Source organism: Rhinatrema bivittatum, chromosome 8, assembly GCF_901001135.1.
Source record: "Rhinatrema bivittatum chromosome 8, aRhiBiv1.1, whole genome shotgun sequence".
Taxonomy (NCBI): domain Eukaryota; kingdom Metazoa; phylum Chordata; class Amphibia; order Gymnophiona; family Rhinatrematidae; genus Rhinatrema; species Rhinatrema bivittatum.
This window is the reverse complement of record NC_042622.1, coordinates 134181603-134193661: the sequence shown is the minus strand read 5'-3', so window position 1 is coordinate 134193661 and position 12059 is coordinate 134181603. Positions and strand designations below refer to the sequence as shown.

Sequence of the window (12059 nt, the reverse complement as noted above, 5' to 3'; positions counted from 1 at the left end):
TGTGCGGTGCTCCATTCGAGCCCCTTCGCAGATCTACCTTGAAAGATTTGTCTCTGAAGGTGGTCTTCTTGGTAGCCATGGTATCGGCAAGGTGGGTCTCTGAGCTTCAAGCGCTGTCTTGTCGGGAGCCCTTTATGCGAATATCGGATATGGGGGTGTCTCTTCGTACGGTTCCTTCATTTCTTCCGAAGGTAGTATCTGCCTTTCATCTCAATCAGATGGTCAAGCTGCCTTCGTTTTTGGATTTGGATAGGGCGGATCCTTTGTCTAAGGATTTGCACAGATTGGATGTCCGTCGGGCGCTGTTGTATTACCTGGAGGTTACGAATACTTTCCGCGTATCAGACCATTTGTTTGTGCTTTGGAGTGGACCTCCTAGAGGTAATGCGGCTTCTAAGACTACGATTGCTTGTTGGTTGAAGGAGGCTATCGGTTCTGCGTATCTGATGCAGGGTAAAGCTTTCTCTATGGGTGTCAAGGCGCATTCTACGTGTTCCCAGGCCGCGTCCTGGGCGGAGTGCCACCTTATATCCCCAGAGGAGATTTGTAGGGCAGCGACATGGAAGTCCTTACATACCTTCGCCAAACATTATCGCCTAGATGTTAAGACTCCAGGCAGCGGGGATTTTGGTGCAGGGGTGCTCAGAGCGGGACTCTCCAGATCCCATCCCATTTGAGGCAGCTCTGGTACATCCCAGGTACGTACAGGGAAAAGAAAATTAGGTCTTACCTTTTGATAATTTTCGTTCCTGTAGTACCACGGATCAGTCCAGAGTCCCGCCTATTTACTCTGCGATGACGTAGGAGAGTCCATGCTGATTATTTCTCTCATTCTCTGCTCATTCTTCTACATCCTGTTATCTTTGGCTCGGGTTCCCATTTGGGGGTTGTTGAGCCGGTTACTGTTGTTAGATTACTGTATATAGTTAGTTTGGTGTGTTATTTGGGTTTCATCCTGCTTTGACATTAAGTAATACTGCCAGACTGTAGGTGGCACCAGCCTAGATAAGGCGGAGTTTTGTTTGTAAACTTCTGTCTCCATCTGCTAGAGGGGGGGCAAAACCCAGGAGTCTGGACTGATCCGTGGTACTACAGGAACGAAAATTATCAAAGGTAAGACCTAATTTTCTTTTAGGGGCCGATGTAATAAGGTGCGCTGAAGCTGCCGCTGGTTTGTGCGTGGATGTACGCGAGTTTGTATGCACATTTTCCCACCGCAAAGCCCTATACGGGGATGTAATAAGGGTTTTCTGCGCGGGGAAAAAAAAGCATATACGAACATGCTCACAGACCCGCGGTTTTTCCTGTGTGAATGCATGGTAACAGCATGCAAAGGAGGAGATTAGCTAATCATAGGCAATGCAGGGAACCGCGCTAGTACGGGGTTTTTAATGGGGGGTTTTTACCGCCATGTTCGGGGCACAAGTTAAGACTTACGCCGACTCGGGGGTGGGGGGTGGGGGGGCTATGCCTGCGTCTGAGCATCCTGAAAACCACCTTGCTGAGCGCCTATCTCGATGTCAGAGTGGCCAGCTTAGCTAGGCACTTTTCTGGGTGTCGGAGTGGCCAGTTTAAGGTACTTCCCTAGGCGCTTTTCTGGGCGCCCGATCGTATAGACTTGTGACCAAGTAAGTGCCTGAATGGCAAGATTAGCTAGGCGCCTTTCTGGGCGTCCGATCATGCAGATTTGTCTGCCTCAAACAGAAGAGCAGAAGCGGCCTGATAAGTGCATGGCTGAGTGCCTATCTCTGCTTTAGAGAGGCCAGCTTAGCAAAGCGCTTTTCACGGTGTCCAAGGTAGGTGCTTCCTTGGGCGGCGAGATACACGGCCAGAAGAGCCGCAAGATTGTTGTGAATTAGCATCCATGAAAATATTTGCCATGTTTTCTGCAGCACAGTTATTTGAAATATTAAAAATACTTTCTAGGGTCATACTTTCACTTAATAGGGAGACTCGCTCACTCGCCTGCGTGGATTATCGGCGTGGATTTTGAGCGTGGATGCGGCTGCTTATTACATAGGCCCTGTACCACGCTTAGGGTACTCGCATTTTTCTGTACGTGTGCGGATTTCTGCGCTCAAGTCATTTGCATAATTTTTTTTTTTTTTTACATCCCGCGGAAGTGGCAGCTTCAGCCCCTTGCCTGTTTTGCCTTGGGTCTTATTACATTGGCCCCTTAGTTTGAAATTCAGTATATGCATTTTGTTGACTCCCTGGATTGAAACCTGCCTCCTGAAATGCCCATTTTTTTTTTTCTTCAGCAGTTGAATCTAGCCACCTAGGGGGCCCGACTCACTCAGCTTTGTTCCTGTCGTCACAGAAGGAGAAGAGCCTTAGCGAATCAGGCCCTTAGTAAAGCTGAGCTGCTCTATGTTTGGCAGTTTTCATCTTGACGTTTGCCCTTGGCTAACTCCATTAAAAAAAAAAAAATCGCCCTCATGATGTAAATGTATTTATATATTCATCCATTTCTAGCCCGCCTTTTATCAATTATATTGTACAAGGCTGATTACAATAAAACATAAAAACATCAAATGGTAAAAGCTGTTCTTAAAAGCAAAATTAGATAGACATGGCTTAATGGTGGAGGGTCAACATGATTTTTGTACAGGGAAGTCTTGCCTTACCAGTTTACTGGATAAAGGTGAGCCAGTGGATAGAGTATATTTGGATTTTCAGAAGGCCTTTGACAAAGTCCTTCATGACAGACTCCTCAGAAAATTGGGAGGTCATGGGATTGGAGGCAGTGGCCTGTTGTGGCTTGATCACTGGATAAAACACAGGAAGCAGAGGGTAGGACTAAATGGTTAGTTTTCCAAATAGAAAAAGGTATTAGCAACTGCTCCAAGGGTCTGAACTGGGACCGGTGCTATTTAGTATACTCATAAATGATCTGGGAAAGGGAACAGTGAGTGAGGTTAAGTTTGCAGCTGATGCAAAATTGTTTCAAGTCGTTAAAACAGCAGTGGATTGTGACGAACTGCAGAAGGACCTTGGCAGATGGAAAAGTGCAAAGTAATGCACGTAGGGAAAAATAATCCCACGTACAGTTACACAATGCTGGGATCTGTGTTAGGGGTCACCACCCAGGAAAAGGACCTTGGAGTCCTTGTGGACAATACCTTGAAATCTTCTGATCAGTGTGCAGCATCGGTCTAAAAGGCAAATACAATGTTGGGAATTATTTGGAAAGGAAGAGAGAATAAAACTGAGAATGTCGTAATGCCTTCGTATAGATCTATGGGGTGACTTCACCTTGGGTATTGTGTTCAGTTCTCAAAAATGACATAGCTGACATAGAAAAGGTGCAGAGAAAGGCGACAATGATAAATGGGCATGAAGAAAGGCTAAACAAAGCTTTTTAGCTTGGGAAAGAGATGACTGAGAGAGGATATGATTAAGATTTATAGAATAATGAGTGGAGTGGAATGGGTAAATAGGGAAAGTTATTTACCCTTTCAGATAGCACTGGGAGTCGTGAACACTCCATGAAACTAACTGGCTGATTTAAAACAAATAGTAAGGACTATTTTTTCAGCCAGCACACAATCAAACTATGGAATCTGTTGCCAGAGGATGTGGTCAAGGCAACTAACTTGCGGGCCGATTCAGTAAAGTCCGCAGGAGTCCCGGTGCACGCACAGGCCACTCGCCTGTGCGCGCGATTCAGTATTTAAATTAGGTCCGGTGGTAGACATGGGCAAAAGGAGGTGCTAGGGACACCAGCGCATCCTTAGCATCTCCTTTTGGCTCGGAGCGGCGGCTGGCAGCAGGTTTGACAGCCGACGCTCAATTTTGCCAACGTTGGTTCTCGAGCCCGCAAAATTGAGCGTCCGATTTTCGACCTGCCGGCCAACTTCAAATTTATTTTATTCTTTTTATCTTTTTGTACCCTTAGGGACCTCCGACTTAATATCGCCATGATATTAAGTCGGAAGGTGCACAGAAAAGCACCTTCTATGCACCTTCTGACTTAATATCATGGGTCTCACCAAGGTCTCTGGACCTTGGTGAGACCCAGCATGGCACCACTTATATTCTTATTAAACAAACACCAGCTTCATACAATTTTCATATTCAATTAAATAAACACAGCATTTGCTTTTAAAATCATCTGTATTTTAAATTGTACATTAGATCAGCTTGATAAAATATGTTAAAATAAGCTCACACACTAACTGGATATGCTTCACAAAATAAGCTTTTAATTTTTTTCTAAAAAACTGATACATCAGAGATTTGTCTTAGGGATAAAGATAATCTATTCCACAACATTGGAATTTTGCCAGAAAATGCATGAGAATGGGTGGATTGTAAACAATAATCCTTAACAAACTGCGTTTTATTTTCTGATCGTAGGTTTCAAGTGGTAAATAAGGCAGGATGATCTTTTTTAAGTAGTCAGGACCATGTTCCTGGAGAGCTTTAAAAGCTTACCCCTATATTCATCGAAATGCTATAATAACGCATGGGTAACGCCCGCGCTAAGAAAAAGGGGGGTATGTATGGAAATTTTAGAATTACCGCACCACATGGTAACTCAGCAGTTCATATTAGTAGTATCGTGTGATGCGGTAAACTTTCGCATCCCGTGATAATTCCTATTTCGCATCTTGTGCTGAGAGAGTGTGTGTCTATAAGGCCCTCATAGTAGTCAAGTATTTATATCTCTAATAGCTTGAGGTGAGGTGTTAGTGGTGGTTTAGGGTTCAGGGGCCAGTTTTTCATGCAGAGTGAGACTGTACTCTATAATAGGGTACCATCAAGCTAGGGCAAGATATCATAGTACAAAATTTCATTTTTGTGAGACTTTCCTCACTCCAAATGATGTCAAATCTTCACTGAGGTGTACTGTGCTGATTGTATCTCTCTCTGTCTCTCGCCACTCCACTCCACTCCCAGAAATCTCCAAAATGCAATTCGAAAAATGTATTGTGAATTGTGTTTCGGGCATATTGCACAGCTTAACGCCAGTAAAAAAAAAAAAAAAAGGTGTAGTCATTTTCAGAGTTAAAACCATGCGATATTGCCCCCCTTTTCAAAAAACCTGCCCAAACTCCTCCCTAATCCCGCCCCTTCCCAAAATTTGCATTTGCGCCATATGCTAGCGATGTTATCGCATTCGTTATGGCATTAATGCGTTATCGCATGCGTTAACGCTATAACGCATTTTGATGAATGACCCTATTAGATTGTAAGCCCTCTGGAGACAGAGAAATACCTACAGTACCTGAATGCGTAAAATCTGTTTTGAAGTGCCGAAAAGCAGAATATAAATAAAATAAATAAAAACCATCATTAATAAATAAGAATAAAATATCAAGCCTTTCAGTTCTTAACAGAAGTACATGATATAGGCATTAATTTAGATTCTAACTTTAGTTTTAAATTTCTTAATGTTTAGACAACTGAATCCAGAACCAGTGGGTTATGCACCTCTACAGCAGATGGAGATGAAGCAAATTGATGTCACAGTGTATATATATATACCCCTGCAGTGACATCAGCCCGCCAGTATTCTCCGTCTCCAGCAGATGGTGGACATGCATCTCCCTACTGGGAATTACTTAAAGTTTTTAAAAGGAGAAAAGACGAATGAAAATTAATTTGCCCCCATATGGTCCCTCCCTCAGTTAAGAATTCTTGAGGTGGTATATTGAAATTTCCCTCAGATGAGTGCCTAGTCAGTTAGCTGGTTTTCAGCCGGCATGGACTTAGCTGTACAAGACAGCTGAAAGGCAAGCGGGTGCAGGAAGCCGAGCGTAGCAGTGACGATCTATGCCTTCTTCCCCCGCAGCTGGAGGCCAATTCTGAACTCAGCCAGGACAGGCAGAGAGTTTCGGTAGGGATTCCTCCTCCTTCCAGGCCTCTGTGCTTGGCGCACCAATCCGACCACCACCTCTAGGGGCGCTCAGGGGATGTGGGCAGTCTGACGGATTAAGCAGCCTTTTTGGCTAGGCCCTGCACCTTGGCTTATCTCTGTTCATCGCGTGGTAGGCCTCGGTGGCATTTTTGCACGTCTTTCCTGTGCATTAGGCTGCCTTCTTCAGACCTGTCTAGTTGTGCGTACAGTTGTGCACCTAGTTGGATGCTTAGTTAGGCGCCTGGTTGGACATCCAGTTGATAGGGACGTCTATTTATGGTACGCGCTTCCCAATACACACAATCTGAGCGGCCTTGCGAGCGCTCAGCCTTTGAGTGCTCATCGACACCCAGGCTTTTACACCTAAATTTTGGACGTCTGTTTTTAGCAGCATGAATACAGCTGGATGCACACCTTTCAGTCGCCTGTTAGAGTTTACTGTCAGACTGATGGTGCCTATAGCAAAGAAATCTAAATGCCTTACTTTCTATGCTGCCTGTCATATTTGGGCAGCTCAGCCAGGTGTTCCCTTTAATTTGTGTCAGCGCTTAGTGGAAGCTCAGGGGGAATTACTTTCATTTGACTTTACTAAGCCCGATTCTTCCCAGCCTGATATGTGTCTGGGTAAAGACATGTCAGAAGGTTCGCCTGGCCTTGGAGTTCCCCAGTGGGGGAAGTTAGTTCAGTGGGCAGAGGACAGGTACCTCCTGGTTTTGGCATGGATCCTTATGCCTTTGCTTGGGTGGAATATTTTCAAGGATTACAGTCTTTTCTTCAGGTGCAATCCTCAGCTCTGACCAATCTTGCCAGGTCAGAGGCTCAGGTGGTGAACTCTTGCCTGACTGATACTACGGGTAAGCGCTGGAGTACGCCTAGATTGGCAGCCGGTCTTCCCGATAGGGATCCGGGTGGTACAGATGATGAAACCGATCCTTACTCCCTAGAGGATGGGGAAATTCCTCAGAGATTGGAGTCATATAGAACAATGTTGCGGTTCTTTCATAGAGATGAGTTACCGGCTCTGATGTTCCAGACATTAAAGATGCTGGGAGTACCTGGGCCTGAATCCATGTCTGCGCCAAAGAAAGATTCCGTTTTGATTTCTTTGCGTAAAGCTTCATGTTTTTTCCCTATTATGGAGGCCATTCAAGAATTGATTGATCTTGAGTGGGGTGCCTCGGAACCTAATTTCAAAGGGGGATGAGCCTTGGAAGGACTGTACTCCCTGTATCCAGCTGTGAGAGAATAATTACATTTTCTGAAACTGGATGTGCTTGTGTGTGCTGTCACCAAGTGGATGACTATTCCTGAAGAGTGAGGAGCAGCCTAGAAGGATGCTTACAATAGGAGAATTGAGGCCATCCTTAAGCAAGCATTTGAACATAAGAACATGCCATACTGGGTCAAACCAAGGGTACATCAAGCCCAGCATCTGTAGTAGTGGCAGTGACTTTTCAGATAGCTTCTTGTTGTTCCCTGGTGGCTCGCTCTTGTTTACTTCTTTCTCAGGAGGTCTATGAATCTGATGTGAATTCCAGGGCAGTGATGGAACCAGCAGCCACCTTTTTGGCAGATGCGGGCAGCGATTTGGTCCGCACCTCAGCCAGAGGAGTGGCTTCGGTAATAGTGGCCAGGTGACAGTTATGGCTGAAGAATTGGTCGGCCGATGTGACCTCCAAGTCTAACCTTATGAAGTTACGCTTTAAAGGCTCGCTTTTGTTTGGGAGTGAGTTGAAGAAGCTGGCCAATAAGTGGGGTGAAGCCCAGGTTCCTCGATTGCTGGAGGATAAGAAGCAGGCGCCGCGCTCCTTTAGCATGAGAGGTCGTGTCACGGGATCCAAACGTTTTCGACCCTATAGAGGAGTGGTCTTTCAGAGGACGCGACCTTTGGGTAGGTCTCAGTTCTTTCATCCTAGACAGCCCAGATGAGGCACAGGCTCGTGGGGTGGAACACCCCACCGAGCATCCCAATGAAAGTGTGCCGACCACCCCCGGGAGCAGGAGATAGAGGGTCACCTCTCTCTCTTTTATCAGAGGTGGGTCAAAATCACAGCAGACCAGTGGGTCCTGCAGGTGATATGAGATGGTTATGCGCTGGAATTTTGCAGTATTCCTCAGGAAAAGTTCATTGTGACTCCCTGCAGAAGAGGCAGGCAGTTGTCAAGGTTCCTCAGTCTGAGAGCTGTGGTTCCAGTGCCCACATCTCAAGAAAATATGGCCCGATATTCCATTTTTTTTTAGTTGTACCCAAGAAGGAGGGCTCTTTGCGTCCCATCCTGGATCTCAAAGGGGTCAAATGTCACTTGCGGGTGACTCATTTTTGCATGAAAACCTTGTGCTCTTTGATAATGGCCATGCAGTTCGGGGAATTTCTGATGTCTTTGGATCTTTCCGAGGCATACCTGCATATCCCCATCTGGCTAGAACATCAATGTTTTCTGTGTTTTGCAGTTTTGGGGCATCATCAGGTTTGAGTGCTGCCTTTTGGTTTGGCCACCGCTCCCAGAATTTTTTCCAAGGTTGTGGTGGTGGTGGCGGTGACGGCAGAGTTGAGAAAGGATGGTATTCTGGTCCACCTTTATTTGAACGACTGGCTGATTTGGGCCAAGACTCTGGAAGGTGATCTTCTTGTTGCAGGAGCTCGGTTGGGTGGTGAACCTGGACAAGAACAGTCTTCAGCCATCTCAGTCGCTAGAGTATTTCTGTGTTCAGTTCGACATGAAGCAGGGCGGGGTGTTCCTGCCGGAGGGTCGTATTCAGACGTTGATGACGCAGGTTCGCCTATTGATGAACACAATATGCATGACAGTGTGGTCCTATCTAGAGGTACTTGGATTGATGGCAGCGACCCTGGACATGGTTCCGTGGGTGAGGGCACATATGTCCTTTTCAGCACTCCCTGCTGCCTCGTTGGAGCTCACAGTTTCAGTACTATTTGATTTGGCTTCACCTGCCGATGGAGATCTGCAATCACCTGCAGTGGTGGTTAAAAGCGGATCATCTGAGAGAGGGAGTTTCCTTAAGCTCATTGGCCTGGATAGAACTCGCAACAGATGTGAACCTCCAGGGTTAGGGGGCTCACTGTCAGGAGTTGACAACTCAAGGGCGCTGGAGAGCAGAAGAGTCTCTCTGGAGTATCAATCATCTGGAGGCCCGTGCAGTCCGGTTGGCATGCTTGCGGTTTGGCGACCGATTGCAGGGTCAAATGGTCCAAGTAATGTCAGACAATGCAATGACAGTGGCTTACATCAATTGGCAGGGAGGAACCAAGAGCCAGCAAGTGTTGCAGGAGAGAGCCCAGTTTATGTAATGGGCAGAAGTGCATCCTCAGGAGATCTCAGCCTTGCACATTGCAGGAAAAGACAATGAAAGAGTAGACTTTCTCAGTATATAGAGCCTGGATCCAGGAGAATGGGAATTGTCAAATAAGGTGTTTCAGCTGATAATGGATCACGGGGGCCTTCTGTGTCTAGCCCTGCTGGTGACTTCTCGCACTGCAAAGCTTCCTCATTTCTTCAGTCTCAGGAGAGATCCAAAGGCCTTGGGCATCAATGCCCTTGTGCAGGAGTGGCCAGAGGGCGAGCTGTTATATGCTCCCCCCCCCCCCCCCCCCCCGTGGCCTATGTTGGGCAGAGTGATCCGGTAGATCAAGAGTCACAGAGGGATGGCGCTTCTGGAGGCACCAGATTTGGCCCAGGAGACCATGGTATGCAGATCTGTGAAGGTTCCTGATGGACTCATCTCTCTGGCTTCTGGCGCACAGGGATCTGCTGCGGCAGGAGCCTGTTCTTCATGAAGATCTGATTCAAATTTTGTCTTATGGTATGGCTCTTGAGAGGGCTCGCTTACTGAAGCATGGATATTCTTTTGTGGTGATTTCCACCTTGCTGCGAGTGAAAACGTTTTCCACTTCCTTAGCTTACATGCGGGTGTGGAGAGTATTTGAGGCCTGGTGTGAAGATCAAGGGGTTCAAGATCAGTTAAGATCCCATACATTTCGGAATTTTTGCAGGATGGATTGAGTAAAGGGTTGGCCCTTAATTCCTTAAAGGTACAGGTAGCAGCTCTTGCCTGTTTCAGGGGTCAGGTGAATGGTGGACCCTTGTCGGCTCATCCAGATGTGACCAGTTTCTTGAAAGGAATGAAATATCTTCGTCCTCCCTTGCGATTATCGATGCCCTTGTGAAGTCTTAATTTGGTTCTGGATTTTATAATGGGCCCTAATTTTCATCCGATCTGTAACCTCTCCTTGCAGTTACTGACCTTGAAAATGTTTTTTTACTTATGGCAATTTGTTCGGTGTCTAGAGTATCTGAACTGCAGGCTTTGTCTTGCTGGGAGCCATTCCTTCGAGTGACTCCGGCAGCTGTGATCTGTTCCTTCCTTTTTGCCAAAAGTGGTTTTGGATTTTTGCTTGATTCAGTCCATTTCCCTGCCATCTCTGGACAAGGAAAGAGATGTGGAGGAGTATTGCCTGTTTCGGCCCTTGGATGTCAAGAGAGACGTATCTGGAGGTTTCTAAACCTCTCAGGAAGATGGATCGCCTGTTTATTCTCCAAGGTGTAAGTAAACAGGGCGAGCCAGCATCTCGGCTACAATAGCTCGCTGTATTAAGGAGGTAGGCACGGCCACGGATGTGGACGCTGAGCAGCCTTTGCCTAGTCAGGTTAGGGATCATTCCACTAGGGATCAGGCAGTGTCATGGGCAGAAGTTAGATTGTTGTCTCCCATCGACATTTGCCGAGCAGCAATATGGTCCTCCTTCCACACCTTTTCCAAGTATTATTGTGTGAATGTGCAGGCCCGGGAGGACTCAGCCTTCACACGTGCAGTTTTGACTGGACCACGGCCTGCCTTCTGCCCTGCTCGGAAGTAGCTTTGATACATCACACTTGTCCTGGATCCACCTGTCTGAACGCTAAGAAATGAAAAATTACCACTTACCTGATAATTTCCTTTTCTTTAGTATAGACAGGTGAATCCACCTTCCCACCCTTGGCTGCTGACATGTTGTGCTATTGTCCTCCTATTTGGCTACGTGATACAGGGGTTACTGGTAAGTGTTAATCCAGTCCCTAGACTAGTGTTAACACTGAGCTCAGACAAAGGAAAGTATTTTCCTGTTGGCTGAGTGCTGTTAATAATCAAGTTTTTGCTAGTTTGCCCACATTTGGCTTTTGCAGAGAATACTGGTGGACTGATGTCACTGCAGGGGTATATATACTGTGATGTCAGCTTTGCTCTGTCTCCATCTGCTGGTAGAGGTGCATAACCTACTTGTTCTAGATCCACCTGTTTATACTAAAGAAAAGGAAATTATCAGGTAAGTAGTAATTTCTCATTTCAGATTAGATTAGTTTTGAAAACTAACTTTTACAAACTTTGGCGTGTAAAACATTCAAAATATTTTGGTTTATAAAGATTTTCATTCAGTGGCACAAGCATTAATTTTAAATGCTTTCAGTTATTGCAATGCTATATACTGTATGTTGGGCTGTCTAAGAAGTACCTAAAATTTCTACAAATGGTACAGAATGTTACTGCAAGATTAATAATGAGGTTCAAGAAGCAGGACTACATTATCCCAAGTCTCATTGCCCTTCACTGGCTTCCTATTCCCATGAGTGCTGAATTTAAATTCTTGAACATTACGGGGAATAGGTTTTCAGCTAACCCACAATATCTCAGTTTAATGGTAGCATGGGATCTTCTTAGTGTTTGGATAATTGCCAGGTTCTTATGGCCTGGATTGGCCTCTGTTGGAAACAGGATGCTGGGCTTGATGGACCCTTGGTCTGACCCAGCATGGCAAGTTCTTATGTTCTTAATAAAGAACTTAATACTATGAACAGAGCCATGATAGTTCATGGACCAACTCCTGTAAGAACGAGAGGCAGAGTACAGTATTTAATTTCAATTGAATTGTCATGGTAGTTCTCACTGTTCTTGGTTTATTAGTGATAATTGTAGTAAATTTGTGGTGTGTTCTTTCCTTCATTGTCTTGGTTTTGCAGCTGGCGAGGCGTAGTAATAGAACCTGACCCGAATACGGAATCTCCATCCATTAAAATATTGGAACCCCCTGTACCTGCGGGTACAGGAGAGCAGAAGGAGCCAGGTATGGTAGCAGACTCCTCATTCTCACCTACGGCATCACAGGGAATGGAAAAAGTTCTGTTGTGCAACCTCTTGTATT

General features: G+C 45.8%; 1 protein-coding gene across 1 annotated transcript in view; it reads left to right on the top strand.

The window, feature by feature from the left end:
• MAN1B1 (mannosidase alpha class 1B member 1) overlaps positions 1–12059 on the top strand; it is a 93517-nt gene that overhangs the window by 35311 nt on the left and 46147 nt on the right. The window contains exon 5 of the mRNA XM_029614229.1: positions 11878–11981. Within this exon, the coding sequence (XP_029470089.1) occupies positions 11878–11981 (104 nt within the window). The remainder of the gene's footprint in view (positions 1–11877; positions 11982–12059) is intronic.